General features: G+C 42.4%; 1 protein-coding gene across 1 annotated transcript; it reads right to left on the bottom strand.

Moving 5' to 3' along the window:
* Positions 1 to 6: 6 nt before the first annotated feature.
* On the bottom strand, positions 7 to 19,608 carry LOC112228473 (myb-binding protein 1A-like protein). Its single transcript, XM_024393829.2, has 26 exons — positions 19,371 to 19,608; positions 18,833 to 18,928; positions 17,334 to 17,417; positions 17,127 to 17,201; positions 15,295 to 15,402; positions 14,017 to 14,207; positions 13,735 to 13,902; positions 13,377 to 13,494; positions 12,885 to 13,174; positions 12,693 to 12,803; positions 10,735 to 10,860; positions 10,327 to 10,533; positions 10,135 to 10,243; positions 9,896 to 9,983; positions 9,484 to 9,647; positions 9,208 to 9,330; positions 7,861 to 7,989; positions 7,425 to 7,598; positions 7,046 to 7,203; positions 2,975 to 3,194; positions 2,546 to 2,677; positions 2,350 to 2,418; positions 2,036 to 2,149; positions 1,714 to 1,818; positions 1,492 to 1,616; positions 7 to 697 (listed from the first exon to the last, which is right to left on the bottom strand). Exons 1-26 carry the CDS (start codon positions 19,572 to 19,574, stop codon positions 388 to 390), a joined length of 3,798 nt encoding a protein of 1,265 aa, XP_024249597.2. The 5' UTR covers positions 19,575 to 19,608; the 3' UTR covers positions 7 to 387.
* Between the last annotated feature and the right edge of the window lie 659 nt (positions 19,609 to 20,267).

The raw sequence follows: 20,267 nt of genomic DNA, 5'->3' as shown, positions 1-20,267 counted from the left end.
ATCTAGCACTGTCCACAAACCTCTCGTCATGACTTTATGAAAAGTTACAAAAACCAGAGCGTGAGGCCCCATCTCCACATCAGGTGATACAACACATTTAACATATCAATAAAAGCACTACCATGTACCACATTCAATGGGCTTGAGGTCTACTAGCATAATGCCAAAAGGTCAGGATTCACACCATGTCCACTATGCATCTTTTCAAGGTAACCGTTGCATGCCTTTTAAATGTGCATAACCTGATTGAATCCTGGCCAATGACATCTTGTTAGGTTAGAGACAATCTAGCACAGGCCCCAAACCTCTCTCACCCTGACCTTATGAAAAATGTATAAACAGAAAAGTTACAAAACCAGAGTGAGGCCCCGTACACACATATACAGTCTAGATAGTATGCTGCTTCTTTTTCTTCTGTTTGATTGCAGACGGTGTCATCTTGGCCTTCTTGGCCAGCCCCTGTCCAGGTGTCTCTTCTCCTGGCTGTTTCTTATTTTTGTTCCTTTTCTTCTTTCCTTCCTCTGGTTTCCCCAAGGGGACTGTGTTGGCATCTGCTGCCCCTTTCTCAGAGACAGGCAATTGCTTCTTGCGGTTCTTTCTCTTTTTGGTTTCGGGCAGGAATCCTTTCTTCTTCTTGGGAGCGGTCGGCTCAGCCTGGTCCTCCTTGGTTTTCCTGATCCTGTCCCGTTTGGGCTTTCTGTTAAAGATGGAGCCACAAAAACATGGTATTAGAGCAGAGGTTCTCAAAATGGGTCCGCAGCCAGATCTCAAAATAAATAATGTAGTTTACAATGTATGAGGCTAGTGGGCAACATGGGATATTGGTATCCACAAACGGCAGTTTTAAAGCTTAAATTAGTCCAAGTTCTCTCTGCCTCATGGCAAAATGTGTAGAATTGCATGAAAGTAGCTTAAACTGCAAAATCTTCTCTCCGATGCCAAGAAGCAGGCATTTACAATATTCCTTCCCAGGCCCGAGACTAGGTTTGTCTGGCCATTCACTGCCGAAGAAGTCATCGTAAAACTCCTTGTATCTCACTCGAGTTCTGAATATGACGGGGTTCCTGATGAATTAACAGCAGGTAGCCTAGCGGTTAAGAGCGTTGGGTCAGTAACCAAAAGGTCGCTGGTTTGAGGCCAAGAGCAGACTAGGGTAAAAAAAATCTGATGTACACCTGAGCAAGGCACTTAAGCCTAATTGCTCTTTTAAGACTCTGGATGAATGTAAAAAGGGGTCCCCTGCCCCAAAAAGTTGGAGATCCCCTTGAAGGACAACTAACCAACCTGCTCTATGGGTATACTGCCACTGCAGCTCTTACCAATTATCTGAAATAGTGGAAAGTATCAACATTGCTCACATCCAACAACAACAAAAAACCTGTCAAGTAGGCCTCAATGATTATATGTTACTATGAGTATTGTTGGTACATTTAATTCCCTATGATATGGTAGTGTAACTGCAGACAGTGATCGTGTGGCAGAGTTACTCACATGACTCCAAAGTGTTTCATGACAGCCCAGTAGGTGTCCTCCATCTGCCCTGTCTTTTTGAAGCCCAGAACCTCTCTCATGGACTGAAGAACCTTCTTGAGGGGCTCCAGAGCCACAGACAGTTTCTGTAAAAAACACAGGAGACAAAGGTAGGTCAAAGAACCTACAAAAATCCTCCCATGTTAGTAGGACAGGGAAATGTGGTGAAATTAGTTGGTTTACCTGCTGGTTGACATTTTTGACCAGGAACAGGCCAAGCTCCAGGGCTTTGACCAACTTCTCCTGGACCACCTTGTTCTTAGCGGTCTCAACTACAGTCTCCAGACTCTGAGGAGAACAACATCCACAACCATATCTGTAACGTCTTCTAAAATCAACAGCCCAGGGAGAGGTGATTTATCATCTAAGACAAACCTATAGATTGAACTGCATGAAAAACAATTGCTAGTTGATCTGAGTTTAATGTGATGTAGAGATTGATTCCTATGGTTTAAAGTTTCACGTTCTCTAATGTCTAAGCTTGGGTGAGGTGTTTGATGCCTACCGCTGCCACCTGGCCCACCGCCTTCTGAAGCAGCCCTGCCCAGGGGTCGCCCGCCAACAGCTGCTGTACCTCCCTGCTCTGCAGCCCCCGCAGCACCATGGCACTAGCCTGGCTCTGTGGAACACAAAGTCAAACCCTTAATGTGCAGATGTTATTCTACAGATCAGTGGTATTTACCATCAGGCTGAAAGGATAATTGGCTGGGAAGAGTTAGGTTAGTCATTGTTTTAAAAGTGGAGCTGGTAGAAGTTGACCCATGGTTAGATGCTTATTTTTACTCCTAATTGTTGAGGTGAGGAGCCTGCTAGTCTTACTTGTTGGTGTTCTCTGATTCCTATTGTGATGTGTTCCACTGCAGTCTCCAATAGGTTCACACACAGAACCTACACACAACAGAAGATAATCACTGTTACACCAGCCACAAGAGGAAAATAATTATACATCTTCAAGTGTTTATACAGTCCCTTGAGGGTAGTGTAGATAGAATAAGAGTTGTTGCCGTTGTCTCACAGGGAAGCGGGTGAAGAGGTCGATGAACATCAGACCTGACAGAGGGCTCTTTCTGCGTGTCATGAAGGAGCGCAGAGCCCCTTTAAAGATGTCAGAGACCCTCTCCACGTCCACGTTACCCATGAACCTCAACTGCAGCACAAGGAGATTTCAGCATATCAACAGGTTGGTTTTACACAAAAGACACATAGTAAATACTCAGCATACATTCAGGTTGGTAAAGAGACTTTTTTTTTTTTTTAACTAGGCAAGTCAGTTAAGAACAAATTCTTATTTTCAATGACAGCCTAGGAACAGTGGGTTAACTGCCTGCAGAACGACAGATTTGTAACTTGTCAGCTCAGGGATTTGAACTTGCAACCTTTCGGTTACTAGTCCAATGCTCTAACCACTAGGCTACCCTGCCTCCCCTAACACTAGGCTACTTACCTCCTCAGTTGATAGAATTGTCTTGCCGTCTGCGGAGGCCCCGGGCACCCCCCCTCTCAGCACCTTGACCAGGTACAGAGATGCACTGAAGAAGTAGAGTGATACTGAGGAGTCCGAGAGCTTCTGGGCTTTGGTCATGAGTTTCTCCAGCAGGTCGTGGAGCTCCCCCTGTCTGTCACCTACGGTCTTACAGTACTGCTTGGCCCGGCATAACTGGTTCCTGGGGGAGTAGAGGATAACGTTACTGACTGATCAGTATAGCAGAATAATACTGGAAAACTTGACAGGAATAGCTCAGTCTTCAATGAAGCTGCATCTGACAAGCTGTTCTATATAGGTGCATAAAGAAGTAAAACACATCCTGGCTTACATCTATTACATAGCTTGGTGCTTTGTGTTAATGAGTTTTAATACCGTTAACACTATTATACATGGCTCTAATGCACTGACATTTGGGAGCACAATAAAAGTATTTGATGAGTGTTTGTTTTGACAGGAAATCACTAAAAGTTCATGAATAAACTGTATGAGGGTTCCATGCTCAATCAGGCACAATGTACTCTCATGAGTCACTTGTGAGAGAAATGTTCAGCTGCCCCTTTAAGTTAGTTAGAGGTAGTAGTCGTGGCCAAAAGTTGAGAATGACAAATATTAATTTTCAAAGACTGCTGCCTCAGTTTGTATGATGGCAATTTGCATATACTCCAGAATGTTATGAAGAGTGATCAGATGAATTGCAATTCATTGCAAATGAACTGAATACCCCAAAAACATTTCCACTGCATTTCAGCCCTGCCACAAAAGGACCAGCTGACATGTCAGTGATTCTCTCGTTAACACAGGTGTGAGTGTTGACGAAGACAAGGCTGGAGATCCCTCTGTCATGCTGAGAGTTCGAATAACAGACTGGAAGCTTCAAAAGGAGGGTGGTGCTTGGAATCATTGTTCTTCCTCTGTAAACCATGGTTTCCTGCAAGGAAACACATGCCTTCATCATTGCTTTTCACAAAAAGGGCTTCACAGGCAAGGATATTGCTGCAATTAAGATTGCAGCAAGCGCCAGGATAGTCTCCTAAAGTTGATTCAGCTGCGGGAATCGGGGCACCACCAGTAGAGCTTGCTCAGGAATGGCAGCAGGCAGGTGTGAGTGCATCTGCACGCACAGTGAGGCGAAGACTTTTGGAGGATGGCCTAGTGTCAAGAAGGGTAGCAAAGAAGCCACTTCTCTCCAGGAAAAACATCAGGGGAAGACTGATATTCTGCAAAAGGTACAGGGATTGGACTGCGGAGGACTGGGGTAAAGTCATTTTCTCTGATGAATCCCCTTTCCGATTTTTTGGGGCATCCGGAAAAAAGCTTGTCCAGAGAAGACAAGGTGAGTGATACCATCAGTCCTTCGTCATGCCAACAGTAAAGCATCCTGAGACCATTCATGTGTTTGGTTGCTTCTCAGCCAAGGGAGTCGGCTCACTCACAATTTTGCCTAAGAACACAGCCATGAATAAAGAATGGTACCAACACATCCTCCGAGAGCAACTTCTCCCAACCATCCAGGAACAGTTTGGTGACAAACAATGCCTTTTACAGCATGATGAAACACCTTATCATAAGGCAAAAGTGATAACTAAGTGGCTCGGGGAACAAAACATCAATATTTTGGGTCCATGGCCAGGAAACTCCAGACCTTAATCCCATTGAGGACTTGTGGTCAATCCTCAAGAGGCGGGTGGACAAACTCCAAGAATTGATTATGCAAGAATGGGCTGCCATCAGTCAGGATGTGGCCCAGAAGTTACTTGACAGCATGCCAGGGCGGATTGCAGAGGTCTTGAAAAATGGTCAACACTGCAAATATTGACTCTTTGCATCAACTTCATGTAATTGTCAATAAAAGCCTTTGACACTTATGAAATGCTTGTAATTATACTTCAGTGTAACATCTGACAAGCAGCAAACTTGGCAGAATTTAATATTTGTGTCATTCTCAAAACTTTTGACTGTATATAGGGATGTGGTTCAATTTGGGACAAGAGGAGGAATGATTGGAAGCTATGAATCCACTTGTATTGTTCTCTAGCGTATGTTACTGTATCTGTAGCCTTTCAGTCATTGTGCTAACACTAGTTTGCATTGGCTCGCAAAACTACCTTTGACTTCCTGATAGGACATATCTAACATCACACTCTGAACTCTTGTTTGATATCATTTTTTGTATGACGAGTGGGGATGCATTCTGTACTCAGTCAATGATTTTGATATGTAGGATTCATACACATTATGACTTAACCAAATTTCCATGATCAACAATTGGAGGCATCTCCATATACATATGGCACCCTCAGTAATTACTGGGACAGTGACACATTGTTGTTTTGGCTCTGTACTCCAGCACTTTGGATGTGAAATGATACAGTGACCATGAGGTTAAAGTGCAGACTCTCAGCTATACATTTTAGGGTATTTTAATCCATATCGGGTGAACAGTTTAGAAATTACAGCACTTTTTGTTCATACTATTGGGCCAAATTAATTTGTGTATTAAAGTAGTCTAAAGTGTAATATTTAGTCACATTTCTAGAAGGCAATGATTACTACAAACTTGTTGGATGCATTTGTTTTGGTTGTGTTAGACTATTTTGTGCCCAATAGAAATGAATGGTATAATAATAATGTATTGTCATTGGAGTCACTTCAATTGTAAATAAGAATATAATATGATTGTAAACACTTATATTAAAAGCACACGCTACCATGACTGCGGAGTGTCCTGAAAGAAACGTGAATAAGGATGAGTGAGAAAGTTAGACGCACAAATATACCCACTCAAAAATCCTAATCTCGCCTGTTGTTGCAATGGTGAGACATTAGCATGTCTGGGGGGTGACTTGTGCGTGTCTAACGTCCTCACTTATCGTATCATTTCAAATCCAAAGTGCTGGAGTACAAAGCCGAAACAAAAATGTCACTGTCCCAACAATTATGGAGGGCAATGTATAAAAAAAAGTATGCGTAATGTGGTATCGACACAGGGAGGCTGCTCTCTGAACCCATGAAATTGAGCAAGGCACTTAACCCCCCACAAAGTAGAACCCCTGCTAGGCAACTGTATGAAACACATGTGGTCAGCCCTCAGTGTGGAGAACTACTGGGTGTTCAGGCTCTTGATCAAGCCCTTTAATAAGGTCTGGTTGAGCAGTTCATTTCTAAACTGTGATTTGTTAGAGGGGGACAGAAATAAAAACCTGCACAACCATTAGTTCTCCTGGAAGATGGTTGACCACCCTTAATGTAAAACATTGCAACATTACAAATAAGTTATGCCTTTTGAAATAATTTGCTCATTCAAAATATCAAGAGGTGAAATGGCTATGGTAGGCCCACACATCTCCAGGAAATTAACCTTTTCTAGTTCAGTCATTTATCTTAGCTACATTAGAGTTGTTTACTTTGCAGGCTGACTATTGTGTTACAATGTCCCATACATTAGATGCTCAAATCAACTGGAAGTATCTATAAAACAAGTTTTGAAGCCACATTATCCAAAGGCAACATCTAATATTTGTTTCTACAATTAAATGTTCATGATTAGATTCACAGCGATTGAACCCAATCCCAACTAATACCATGGTAACGTGAATAGTTAGTTTTGTCAAAAATAATCATTTAAATTAGTCATGAAATGTTTAAAAAAGCAAATCAACTTTGTATGGCCTTATTCGCGAGAGTCGGTGAAACAATTTTTGGAACATCAATACATGCTAAAAATAGCTTAACAGTTAACTAGAGGGTACAATATATGTTTTAATTGGCTACCTAGTTAATCTGTTCTCTATCATTTTATAGGCCTACCTGCTGACGCAATGTCTGACTGTCTCTCTGTCCTTGAGCAACGGCCCACTCATCTTGCACTATGCAGGTGATGTGTGCAAACACAGATGCGCTAGTGACGTTCTGATCCTGGCTCATATGTTGATTTTATTTGCTAGAATATTTAAAAACTGCCTATATAAATTACATGGGGGAAAAAATGATAGTAGTGTCTGTGTGTCTAATGGCACCAGCATGCCGTACTTGAAGATGTCTGCGGCCTTGCGGAGGAAGTCCTGCTCCTGCTGGTCACTCTCAGAGCTCATGCCGCTCTCGATGACACTGAGCAGGGGCTCCACCATGCCCAGCACCAGGGGGCTGCTGCCCTGCCTGGCCAGGAACACCTCAACCAGGTCCAGCACCTGGAACACAGCAAAGAACCAGGGTCAGCGCACCATGTACATAGGGGGAGGGACCAGCACCAGAAGAACAAGAGGCAGTGTTAGAAATAGCACTGCTCACAGCTATTGCAACAGTTATTAGTATGTGCCCTGAAGCCAGCACTAGGAGGAGCATTGGAAACATCACACCTTCCACTCATAGAACTCATCGCTCTATCCAAACAGATGAGACAGAAATAGACCTTGATCTTGAAGTCTCTGACGAGGGTCTTTCCCTTTTTTAGCTTGTCCTTCTCATCCTTCTTAGCCTGCATCTTCTTCTTTTGTTCAAGGAACAGCGCTGCGATGCTGCCGTCCAGCTTCATCATGGCTTCATCGTCCAGTTCGTCATCATCGCTGCCATCCTGTTCTGTGGCCTGTGACGGGCAGGAAGAAAGACCCAATCCAGTTAATGTCTAGAATACCCCAGTGCTGTGTATCAATGTCTTTTCTTTTGAATCCTCCACTTTACTGAATGAGAATTTCAACCTTGAAACCACTTGAAACCTATTCAGAGACTTACTACAAAATGCTTCTTTTTTTTTTTTTTTTTTAAATCAAGGCTAATAACAACCTTAGTTACCAGTAAATACAAACCCAGAGGTAGAACAGAATATCAATGACAGGAAAGACACCTACCAGGGCACCTTGGTTCTGTAGGACCTTCATCAGCTCAATGCGGAAGTTCTGATCCACCTCGCCCCCTTCCTCCATGGCCTCATCTTCACCCTCCTCAGAGTCGTCGTCTGATGCATCCGACTGTTCCTCCTTCGGAGGAAGCAAGTAATACATATATTTAAATATAAACAATCACTCTTATGGGATGCATTTTAAATGAAGGATATATTTAAGCAATAAGGCCCGGGGGGGGGGGGATATAAACGGATAAGGGTTCTTAGGCACGACGTGGAGTGCCTGGATACAGCCCTTAGCCATGGTATATTGGCCATATACTAATATATCCTTCATTTAAAATACATTCCTAAACTAGTCTAGAGGGCGACCGATTAATCGGCATGGTCGATAAATTAGGGCCGATTTCAAGTTATCAGCATTTTTGGACGACCATTACATTGCAATCCGCGAGGAGACTGCGTGGCAAGTTGATCACCTGTTACGCGAGTGCAGCATCAAAAGGACCTGGTGGCTGGAACTTATAAAAAACAATCAATCAACCATGTGTAGTTAACGAGTGATTATATTATTGCTAGCTTGTCCTGCGTTGCACATAATAAATGCGGTGCCTGTTAATTTATCATAGAATCACAACCTACTTCAACTTCGCCAAACGGTGATTTAACAAAAGCGCATTCGCGAAAAAAGCACAATTGTTGCACCAATGTACCTAACCATAAACATCAATGCCTTTCTTAAAATCAATACACAAGTATATATTTTTTTAAGCCTGCATATTTAGTGAAAATAAATTAATGTTAGCAGGCAATATTAACTAGGGAAATTGTGTCACTTCTCTTGCGTTCAGTACAAGCAGAGTCAGTGTATATGCAGCAGTTTGGGCCGCCTGGCTCGTTGTGAACTGTGTGAAGACCATTTCTTCCTATAATTTGCATTATTTAAACCAAATTGAACATGTTTCATTATTTGAGACCAAATTGATTTTATGTATTATATTAAGTTAGAATAAGTGTTCGGTATTGTTGTAATTGTCATTATTACAAATAAAAATATTTTTAAAATGTTAAGAACCATTTTAATTATATAGACTTTATTTTTTTTTATATATATATATATTTTTAATCGGACGATTAAACGGTATTGGCTTTCTTTGATCCTCCAATAAATTGGTATCGGTGTTGAAAAATCATAGACAACATCTAAACTAGTCAACGTAATTAGAACAGTAAACAAGTCATGCGTCATACCACAGCTTTCAACCAATCAGCATTCAGGGCTCAAACTACCCGGTTCATAATCTTTAGAATACACTTTTGTGGACGTGGTCAGGTGTGAAACAACTGATCTGACCTCAATCTCTCCTTCATCCTCCTCTCCTTTCTTTTTAATGTCTTTCTTCTTTATTTTGTCTGAGTCTTGATCATCCGTCACCACGACGGCACTGTCCTCCTCATCTTTATCTGGGTCCAGAACCTAAATACACAATGCCTCTAATTAATGGACATTCCTGTAATATATCCACAAGCACTTTTACAAATCAACTAAAGTTTTACCATCAGTGAACACAATGTAATATATCAAAACTACAGCTCTGCAACAGTAAAGTATTCTTTAGTCTACACTTACATCCAAGATGGCGGTGAGGGCTCTGGCGGTGACGTGGGGACAGATGTTGGAGAAGACAGTCCGGCAGACGTGGCGGATGTGTCTACTGGGCTGGGACAGGAGTGAGAGCAGGATGTCCACTACCACCTCAGCCCAGTGGGGCTCCTCCTCTCCTCCTGCAGAACCTGGATCAATGGAGGACATGTGGTTACAGAGACATCACACCAAGGGCTGCCACATGAAACAGAGGGTGGTATTTATCAAACCTTACTGTAAACCTGTGAAAGAGTATGGAGGGGTACTAGATAAATAGATTGTTTACATTGTCCAATTTATGGAGGATGAGTACTTCCTTCCCTGTCAGAGATGAAGACCGGGGTGGATTGTAAAGTTTGTTGGCTCTGACACATGGCCTACAGATGTGTGGTCTTACCTGTTGCCTTCTTCTTGGACTTCTTTTCTTGGGCTTTCTCCATGCAGTTCTGCAGATCCTGCATCAGGTCCACCAAATCCTCTGGAGCCTTTGCGGTACAAGCAAACACGTATACAGAAATGTGTGGGAAAAGAACAAGGTACAATTATGTATCTAAAAATGTTTTAATATATAATCTAAAATGTCCATAATACTATAACAATTATTTTTCTTCCCTCATTTGTTAGTTAATTGCTTACCTTGAACAGGTGAATGCCAACCAGCAGGAAGAGTTGTTGGAATGCAGAGGTCTCTGGAGTCTGGCCTTTCTTAGATTTCTTCATTAGAGTCCTTACTGACGCCAGCATACTAGATATCATAACAACAGGTTCACTACTGGCTTACACTTCTTACACCAACCTTTAAATCCCCCATCTCTACATGGTACATACCTGTCCCAGGTCCGTCTCTGCTCAGGGCTGAAGGGCTGGGTGCTCTGGGCATACTTTGGCTGGTTGAGCAGGGCGTCGGCATACTGCACGAGGCAGTAGATCCACATGGAGCCGTCACCAGTCACACCCTGCACGTGCCTCTGGTTGCGGGCCGCCACCTCGGGGGAGTCGCCCAGCAAAGGCAGGTGGTTCATGTGCTGCAGGAGTCTGAAGGAGTTGGGAGGTTAGAGACGTGTTGATAGGGTGTGTAGAGTAACATAAATTAACTCATGCTGTGGCTTTTCATGAAATTGCCCCTTTAAAACCATACATGTTTAAAACTTAAGTGACTATTCCAGCCATGCTCTTCATATTTGACTACCCCACAGCTTGTGTTTGTTAAAGTGATAGTGTAATGTGTTATTTCACCCAAAGAAGGAGTTGATGACGACGACTCTGGTCTTCTCATCCAGGGGCACTGACAGAGTGGCTTCTGTCTCAGGTATGTCTGGGGTAGCTTTCTTAGCGTTAAAGAATGCGTGGAAAAAGACAAACCTGGTGCAATGGAGGATAAAACAATGGCTTAGCATCTGTGCATCTTTCCCTTTCAAGATGATTCGATAAATGGGCTCCGATACGTTTTAGTTTGAAACAATTCAATGCACCAACATTTGTCGCATAAACACATTCCTTTTTCAATCTGATGCTGATGGAGCTGGGCTCTCTAAGCCTGATCTGTCTGAGCTATGTGTGTATATGGTGTCTGTACTATGTAGGCACCTGAGCTGAGCCGTAAGGGAGACTGGGTATCTACCACCCCACTACCAGAGGGATGTAGCCTGTATTTTGTCTCCCCACTTTAGTTCTGAAATCACCATCGCCCACTAATTAGCTTGTCATTTTTGCAGATTACAGAAAGTGGTTGCGTTGGTAATGTATCAATATGTATTGTTTACAAATTAGCTATGAACAATGAATATATAGAACAACTTTGGATTTGTGTTGAGATAGCACATTTCAGCAGTAGGCTGAATTAATTGAGGAAAACTCAGAATTTATGAATGGCCTGTTTCGCAATTCACAACATCATTGGTGATCAAAGATAGTTACTCAGCCAAGCCAACGTGGTGGTGCAGCACCCCTCTTGTTTGAGGAGAACCCTGGCATAGTGACCATACTACATTTGGATCCGGTTGGGGTCCGCAGACCAATGCACTCGTCTTAACTTCTTTGGGACTGGGGGGGCAGTATTGAGTAGCTTGGATGAATAAGGTGCCCAGAGTAAACTGCCTGCTACTCAGGCCCAGAAGCTAGAATATGCATATAATTAGTAGATTTGGATAGAAAACACTCTGAAGTTTCTAAAACTGTTTGAATGATGTCTGTGTATAACAGAACTCATATGGCAGGCAAAACCCTGAGAAAAATCCAACCAGGAAGTGGGAAATCTGAGATTTGTAGGTTTAAGTCTTTGCCTATCCAATATACAGTGTAAATGGGGTCATATTGCACTTCCTAAGGCTTACACTAGATGTCAACAGTCTTTAGAACCTTATTTCAGGCTTCTACTGTGAAGGGGGAGCGAATAAGAGCTGTTTGAACCAGGTGTCTGGCAGAATGCCAGGAGCTAAATCACACATGCGTGGCCGTGAAAGCGAGCTGCGTTCCCTTTAATTTCTAAAGACAAAGGAATTGTCCGGTTGGAATATTATTGAAGATTTATGATAAAAACATCCTAAAGATTGATTATATACACATCGTTTGACATGTTTCTACGAACTATAATGGAACTGTTTTGACTTTGTCTGGACTAAGTGCATGCGCCTTGTGAATTTGTGAACTAAACACGCAAACAAGAAGGAGGTATTTGGACATAAATGATGGACTTTATCAAACAAAACAAACATTTATTGTGGAACTGGGATTCCTGGGAGTGCATTCCGATGAAGATCAAAGGTAAGTGAATATTTATAATGCCATTTCTGAGTTTTGTGACACCTCTGCTTGGTTGAAAAATGGCTGTATGTTTTTCTGTGGCTAGGCGCTGACCTAACATAATTGCACGGTGTGCTTTTACCGTCAAGTTTTTTAAAAATCTGACACAGTGGTTGCTAGCGTCCCACATATCCCTGGGAGGTTAAACATTTGAATCGGGAAACTGTGCGTATCGGCAAATCGCTACATTACGAATATAAACTGCCCTTCAGAATACATTGGTTGTAGTGATATAAATGTTAATATTATTACGTACATCCAACTTGGCACAGGAAAAAGATAACCCTTTGCTGCTCCCACAAGTGATACCACCAAGGCAGCATTTAAAATCACTTGGAGGAGCAGCAAACAGTCCAGTGACATGATGTTTTCCCTGCAGTGAGATCTCTCACCTAGCTACATCCATCACTAGATCCTCCTCTCTCTTCACCTGGTTGTTCTCCACAATGGAGGTGAGGCGCGGAATGATCCATTTCCTCAGGCGGAATATACAGTTCTCTCTCCTAAGGATAGAGACAGTCAGCAATTAATTGGAAAGGCATATATTAAGTTCTAATGTGACATGCTATAAGGGTTCTACTCACTGGACTCCGCCCTCCTGGTTCTCCTTCTGCCTGCGGGTGCTGAAGTCCAGGCAGCTTTCCAGCTGGGGGTTGAGGAACATGTCTTTGAGCCAGTCCACGTAGCTCTGCAGGGCGGTGGGCCGCAGGTGCTGCACAACCCTCCAAAAGGAGGGCACCACGGGGTAGCCCTGGTTGGTGAGCAGGGAGAAGGCCACCACCACCGCCAGCTGCTTCTCCGGTTCATCGCAGCCCTGCAGGAAGTCACCCACGTACGTCTCCATCTCGGGGGCAAACTTGAAGCGGTCTGGGAGCTGAGGGGGCGAGGTGAGCGCATACTTTTAAGTCAATATATTAAAAACTAACTTTTTGGATAAGTGAGCATCTTGCTACACATGTTCTGTGACTAACTAAGACGCCTGCAGCATTACTATGTATTTCTATGACATGGTGCCGTCGTGAGTCAGACATTTGACCTGGTGCCGTCATGAGTCAGACATTTGATGGGAGACTGACCTGAGCAGAGACCACGTGTTCCCCGTAGGCCCTCATCACCTCTCCATTTAGCACCTGTTTCAGCTGGACCAGGGTCAGCAAGGGCAGGGCACTGCCCAGCAGCCGGTAGCTCAGGTAACTGTGGCACAGAGAGAAGACCGCATGTTGGCACAGCTATGGACATTTGCGACAAAGGAAGGAAAACAGGAACATACACGTACATTGTGTGTGTGTGTGGGGGGGGGGGGGGTGCTTGCAATAAATTTGAAAAATGACAGGGGTCTTGACAACAGAACATAGTTCAATCATCTAATACTCAGGTTCAGGGTCCAAATGTAAGTGGGGAGCAATAGTCTTTTGACCCCAGTTCTGTGCTTACTGTGTGGGCCCTGGCTGGTCTTTTAACATTCCCTTGATTATTGTCTCCCTCCAGAAGAGCTCAAAGTTGTCCTCCTTCAGAGAGATCTGCAGCAGGTCCAGAGCCACCGCAGGCAGTAGGCGGTCCTTTTTGACAGAGCGGGCAGCCATCTTCAGTACCTCTGTTAACCTAGGGGAGAGGAAACACAGGTTTTGATTGTACATTTAGTCAAAGTGTGTATGTGTGTGTGTCACCATGACCATGGAAGAAGAAACCTAGACATAGTGGTAAAAATCTGCTCACTTAGGGATATTGTCCATGGTAATGATTGTGGAGGTGCCCAGCAGCTTCTTCAGCTTCTTGGGCTTGAGCACCTGGGGGAACTTCTGCATGGCCACCAGGAGGAGCTGCAGCTGCTCGGGGGTGCTGAAGGCGGAGGACAGGTCTGTCTGCAGAGCTCCCAGCAACACCTCCTCAAACACCTCCTCTGACGTCTGGAGAAACACAAACACCAAACACAAGTCATATTGACTGCACCCTTCCACACCAGGATTTATCACATTGGGACCCCAAGCAGGGTCTGACATTAAAGATGGCACATAAAATGGCGAGTAAAATCAGGGCCAGTGGATCTTGTCAGGGCCAGTAACTTCTCAGCATGTTCCAGATCAACATTTACCTGCTATGTCGTAGTCCACCATTTTAAACCATTGAAGACTACACGCAGAAAAGTCATGCTATTTGAATTTGAGCCATATGATTGGGCATTCATTCAAACACGACGATGCTACCGCTAGTCAAAACTTGTTGAGCACTCGAGCAGTACATGAGTTCATGCCTTTACAAACAGCACACGCAAGCTGCCCAGAGAAAAAACAAGCGTCCACCAATCTTTTGTTTATTTAACTAGGCAAGTCATTTAAGAACAAATTCTTATTTACAATGATGGCCTACCCTGGCCAAACCCCGATGATGCTGGGCCAATTGTGTGCTGCCCTATGGGACTTCCAATCACGGCTGGTTGCGATACAGTCTGGATTCTAACCAGGGTGTCTGTAGTGACTCCTCTATCACTGAGATGCAGTGCCTTAGACCGCTGCGCCACTCGGGAGCCCCAATCTACTGGCTGAGCTTATTTATTTTAGAGAAATAGTGAACAGACTAGCAGTATGCTGGCTACGGTTGATAGTCTGCACAAAGAAAGCTACAAAAAGACACCTGGCATTCGTCTTGGCTAGCCTACTGTAGCCATGACGATCTCTTTTTTGGAATGCAGAACGTCTTAAAAAGGGGCAGCGTCCTATTTTGGAAAGTAGGAAAAAAATTATCTTTACATTTTTTAGAATCAAAAATGTATGCAATTAATACAATTCTAAAGAATGGAGTAATGACTTAGATTGCTAAATAATATTACACAACTTCAATACCATAATAACCAGATAGCTTATTAATAGCTGAATACAGAGAGAAAGCATTCCAACCTATAGGCCCTGCATGGTCCCAATGCATTTAAAAACTACACCATGTTCGGGCCAGTAGATTATTTATGAAGTATGAAGTAGAGCTGGCTGAGTCACTCACCTCAGACAAGATGTCCACCATGGTCTTCCTGGGAAGGTCCCGCAGGTGTTCTCTGTGAAGCGAGAGGCTCTGGAGGAGCTGGACACACTCCAGCACCACCTGCGGCTCCTGTCACACACACAGGTAAGTAAGCATACCAAACACACACTGAAAATTAGAGACAGAGCCAGGTTCCACAGTAACAATAGATGGACATATCGACTGGGTTGGCTGACTTCATGAAAATGATGCAAGCATGACGAGGCTGGAAGGCGTGCGTTGCTATGATTCTGAATGGTCAGATAGCTAGCAACAATGACAAGAAGCAACAATGACAAGAAACTGCAATGTAGGGAATCAAAGGTGGCTCGTTTCAGTTCATTGTATCTTGCTATTGATACGTCTTGTTTTTAGTTTTTTTTGACTGATGTCAGGTCTATGCTAATATGGCTACAATAAAACATTGAGACTAAATATAAATTTAACTAAAATAAAAAGCAACATGAAATAATTAACTATTTTACAGAGTTAGAATTCATATAAGGAAATCAGTCAATTGAAATCAATTCATTAGGCACTAATCTATGGATTTCATATGACAGGGAATACAGGTATAATAGATATAACAATCCCCGAGCTGACAAGGTAAAAATATGTTGTTCTGCCCCTCAACAAGACAGGGCAAGCACACCCACTGTTCCCCGGTAGGCCCTCATTGTAAACAAGATTTGGTCTTAACTTACTTGTCTAGTTAAATTTAAAAAATTAAATGCTGTGCAACATCTCCCATTCACATGGAGTTGATCATGTTCTTGATTGTGGCCATTGGAATGTTGTCCCACTCCTCAGTGGCTGTGAGAATTTGCTGGATATTGGCTTTAACTAGGACACGCATTCCAAACATGCTGAATGGGTGACATGTCTGAGTATTGTGGTGGGCCGGGCGCATGCTAGGTAGCCAGTTGTACTTTTTCTGTTGCACATTGGTGCGGCTGGCTTCCAGGTTAAGAGAGTGTGTTTAGTACAGCTTGGTAGGGTGGTGTTTTGGAGGACACATTCCTCTCGACCTTCACCTCTCCCTAGCCCGTATGGGAGTTGCAGCGATGGGACAAGACTAACTACCAATTGGATATCTCAAAATTAGGAAGAAAACAGGTTAAGTAAATAAATAAAAATAAAATGTCTGGTGAGGATGCAGGCCATGAATCATTGGGACATTTTCAACTTCCAGACTGTTTGCATCAGCAAACCGCTTGCCCCCCACGACATCATACACGTGGTCTGCGATTGTAAGGCCAGTTGGACGCATTGCCATATTCTCTAAAACAACGTTAGAGGCAGCTTATGATAAAGAAATTAACATTAAATTATCTGACAACAGCTCTGGTGGACAGCCCTGCTGTCAGCATGTCAAATGCACACTCCCTCAAAACTTAAGACATCCGTGGCTTTGGGTTATGTGATAAAACTGCATATTTTACAGCGACCTTTTATTGTCCACAGCACAGGTGTGCTTATTGATATGCCACACCCACCACGTGGATGGATTATCTTGGCAAAGTAGAAATGCTCACTAACAGGGATGTAAACAAATGTGTGCACAACAGAGAGAAATACGCCTTTTATGCAAATGGGACATTTCTGGCATCTTCTATTTCAGCTCATGAAACCAACACTTCACATGTTGCGTTTATATTTTTGTTCAGTGTAGTTTACATGTTGTAAACAGTCTAAGCCAACCCCGTTTTGTTGCTAAACAACCAACCCGTCTATGTGCTCCTCCATTATCTGCACCAAACATGGTATACTAATCTTCTCTGCCAAGCCCTTGGGTTACCTGGTGTCATTCTTACCTTTGGAAGGCGTGTGGACTGAGACAAGGCAAGCACACCAAAGAAGTTCCCAAAAGCAGCATTTCTGATGAGTTTCTGTCAACACAAGATACAGTATAAAATGGAGATCTTCATTGGCCGATTACATTAAGTTGTGTGTTAGTAAAATGACTTATAAATATTTACCATGGTACACAGCATCTAACTTTAGTCATATCACATGCTCACCTTTTTCACTGTCACCAAGTTGTGCTTCTCTTTGATTTGATCAAATGCGGTACGCAGAGATACCTCCTCAAACACGCTCAGGACCTGACAACCAAAACAATGAAAGAGAAATGATGCATAAGTCACATCATCTTCTAACATGTTATGTAAAAACACCTTAATAACTAATTCGTTAGACATGTACAAAGACACAGGATTTTGCTGAGCCATTAGATGTATAGTAGGGTGGCCACCCACTGCCATGAGTGGGTGAAAACGCACTTTGGTGATGAAATTTCACTTCCTTATGTTAAATAGTTTACCAAGACAAATATGATTGTTCCTGTTCTGAATCGTTCAGGGGGTCTTTTAATTCACTGTATATATCCATAAAGTCAGATTTTGTAACCTAATACATCCGATAAGCACAGAACTATGTTGACAGAGCAGTGCAGCTTTCTCACTGCAACTTTTGAGGTTTTTACATGTCGTCCTCTTCAATGTTTCCATAGGTTGCAAAAAAAAAACTAAATTAGCATGACACTAGCTGAATTAAATGTAAAAGGATTTGAGAATAAAAGCTTGCTGTATGCTCAGTGCTCCATTGACATTTCACAGATACGCTTGTTTTGTGCAAAATCTTTGAAGAACAGGAAAATTGCATCAATATGAAAACGGTATACTAAAATACTACATCACGTCTCAAAATCAATATTTATCTTCCCTCTATATTGTTTTATGTCCTGTGGATTCTAGAAGAACGATGAGATCAACAGGTCAGTGAGCCTGTCAGGTAGCCTTCATTCTCACACAGCATCCAGCCTAGCTGACATGGTGCTATGCAATTTTCCTTATTTTTTCCCCCTCTGGCCTTCATTGACTTAGTCACCCTAATTTTGGCCATCTTACATGGGTAAAAACGCCAATGGAGTAAAGTACTTAAGTTAAGTAGTACTTTCAAGTATTTTTAAGTAGTTTTTGGGGGTATCTACTTTATTTATATATATTTTTGACAACGTTTACATTCCTAAAGGAAATAATCTACTTTTTACTCCATACATTTTCCCTGAAACACAAAAGTACTTGTTACATTTTGAATGATGTTGACCCTGGCTATCCACAAATAATTGTTTTAAAAACAAAAAAATTGTGCCACCTGGTTTGCTTAATATAAGGAATTTGAAATGATTTATACTTTAATTTTTGATACTTAAGTACATTTTATCAATTACATTTACCTTTGATACTTGAGTATTTTTTTAAACCAAATACTTTTACTTTTACTCATGTAGTATTTTACTGGGTGACTTTCAACTTGAGTAATTTTCTATGAATAACATATCTTTACTTTTACTCAAGGATGAGAATTTGGTACTTTCTCACCACTGAAAAACGCCAATACCTTTGAACGGATTATAATAGCAACATGCGGTTTGGACCATTGGTTTTCTTGTAAGACTATCTACACAATTAACATTGTTTTACCCATTTGTCAAAATATGCATTTTTGATTGCATTACCTGTCCCAAAGCCAAACTGAAGCCTGGCCGGGCAGCCTCTCTGGTGTGTGCCAAGCCATCCACCAGTCTCTTCAGAGTGTACTTCAGCTCATCTGACTAGAAAGGAAAGACAAGACGTTATGGCTAAATGTCAAGAACTGGATGGCTCCATAAAGTTAACATAAAATGTACGTGTGGTAGCACCTACCCCTTCAAAAGTGAGTTTGACAACTCAAATTGATAGAATTAGAGTAAGACGCATGCCAGCAATCAAAGCTCACAATTCAACCCACATGGCCATGTGTGAAATAATATTCCTGGGCATCTCCAGTAGTTAGCAACGTTAGCCTCACTAGCTAGCCATACTGCTCAGCGTTTTACAGCTGTACTAATCTGGAAATTGATAACGTTATGGGTTGCTCTAAAGTGCAACACCCACGAATATCATAATGTGACAATGTGCCTAGCTAACTACGGTCGATAGTTTAGCAAAATAAGTAGGCTATGTTAGCTAACTGTTAGCTAGCTAGCAACTGAGAGCAGACCCAAACACACCAACCTTTTCACTCTTCTTCAGATATTGTATGAGATTTTCAATGGCTTTCAGCCGTATATCTTGTTCAGGTTTAGCGATATCCCAGAAGAAGTCCAGGAACTCGCGGTTTTGTTGGAGAATACCCTTTGCATCCTTAATTTTTGGTCGCACCGGTTCATTTTCAATCTCCCCCATATCTAAATGCATCGTAGTGGCCATGCATGCCATGTGACAATTTGGAGAAAACCGTGCATGACCCCAGCATCTAAAAAAAAAAAGTACATCTTCCGGGTTCAAAGGAAGTCCCTTTTTTTCACGAACCATCCAGTTTTTGTCAGCTCTTTGCTGGTTTACACAGGCATCCCAATTCTGACCGTTTACCCAATTATTGGCAAAATAACTGAGCGGACTTTTCAGAAAGACACATTAGTGGAAATTGATAAAAATTGGGCTGCCTGTGTAAACACAGCCGTTGTAGCCTATACTGTGGTGTATGGTGATAATGGCTACTCAGCATAACATCTTTGAACTCGTGCTTCTGCAGCCTAATCTGTAACAGTTGTCATATGAAGCAAAATATACAGTACCAGGCAAAAGTTTGGACACACCTACTCATTCAAGAGGTTTTCTTTATTTTGATGATTTTCTACATTGTAGAATAATAGTGAAGACACCAAACTATGAAATAGCACATATGGAATCATGTAGTAACCAAAAAAGTGTTAAACAAATCGAAATGTATTTTCTGTTTTAGAGTCTTGAAAGTAGCCACCCTTTGCCTTGATGACAGCTTTGCACACCCTTGGCATTCTCTCAACCTAGTTCACCTGGAATGCTTTTCCAACAGTCTTGAAGGAGTTTCCACATATGCGGAGCACTTTGCCTGCTTTTCCTTCACTCTGCGGTCCAACTCATCCCAAA

This window comes from Oncorhynchus tshawytscha, linkage group LG30 (genome assembly GCF_018296145.1).
Source record: "Oncorhynchus tshawytscha isolate Ot180627B linkage group LG30, Otsh_v2.0, whole genome shotgun sequence".
NCBI lineage: Eukaryota > Metazoa > Chordata > Actinopteri > Salmoniformes > Salmonidae > Oncorhynchus > Oncorhynchus tshawytscha.
This window is presented reverse-complemented; position numbering and strand designations above follow the sequence as displayed.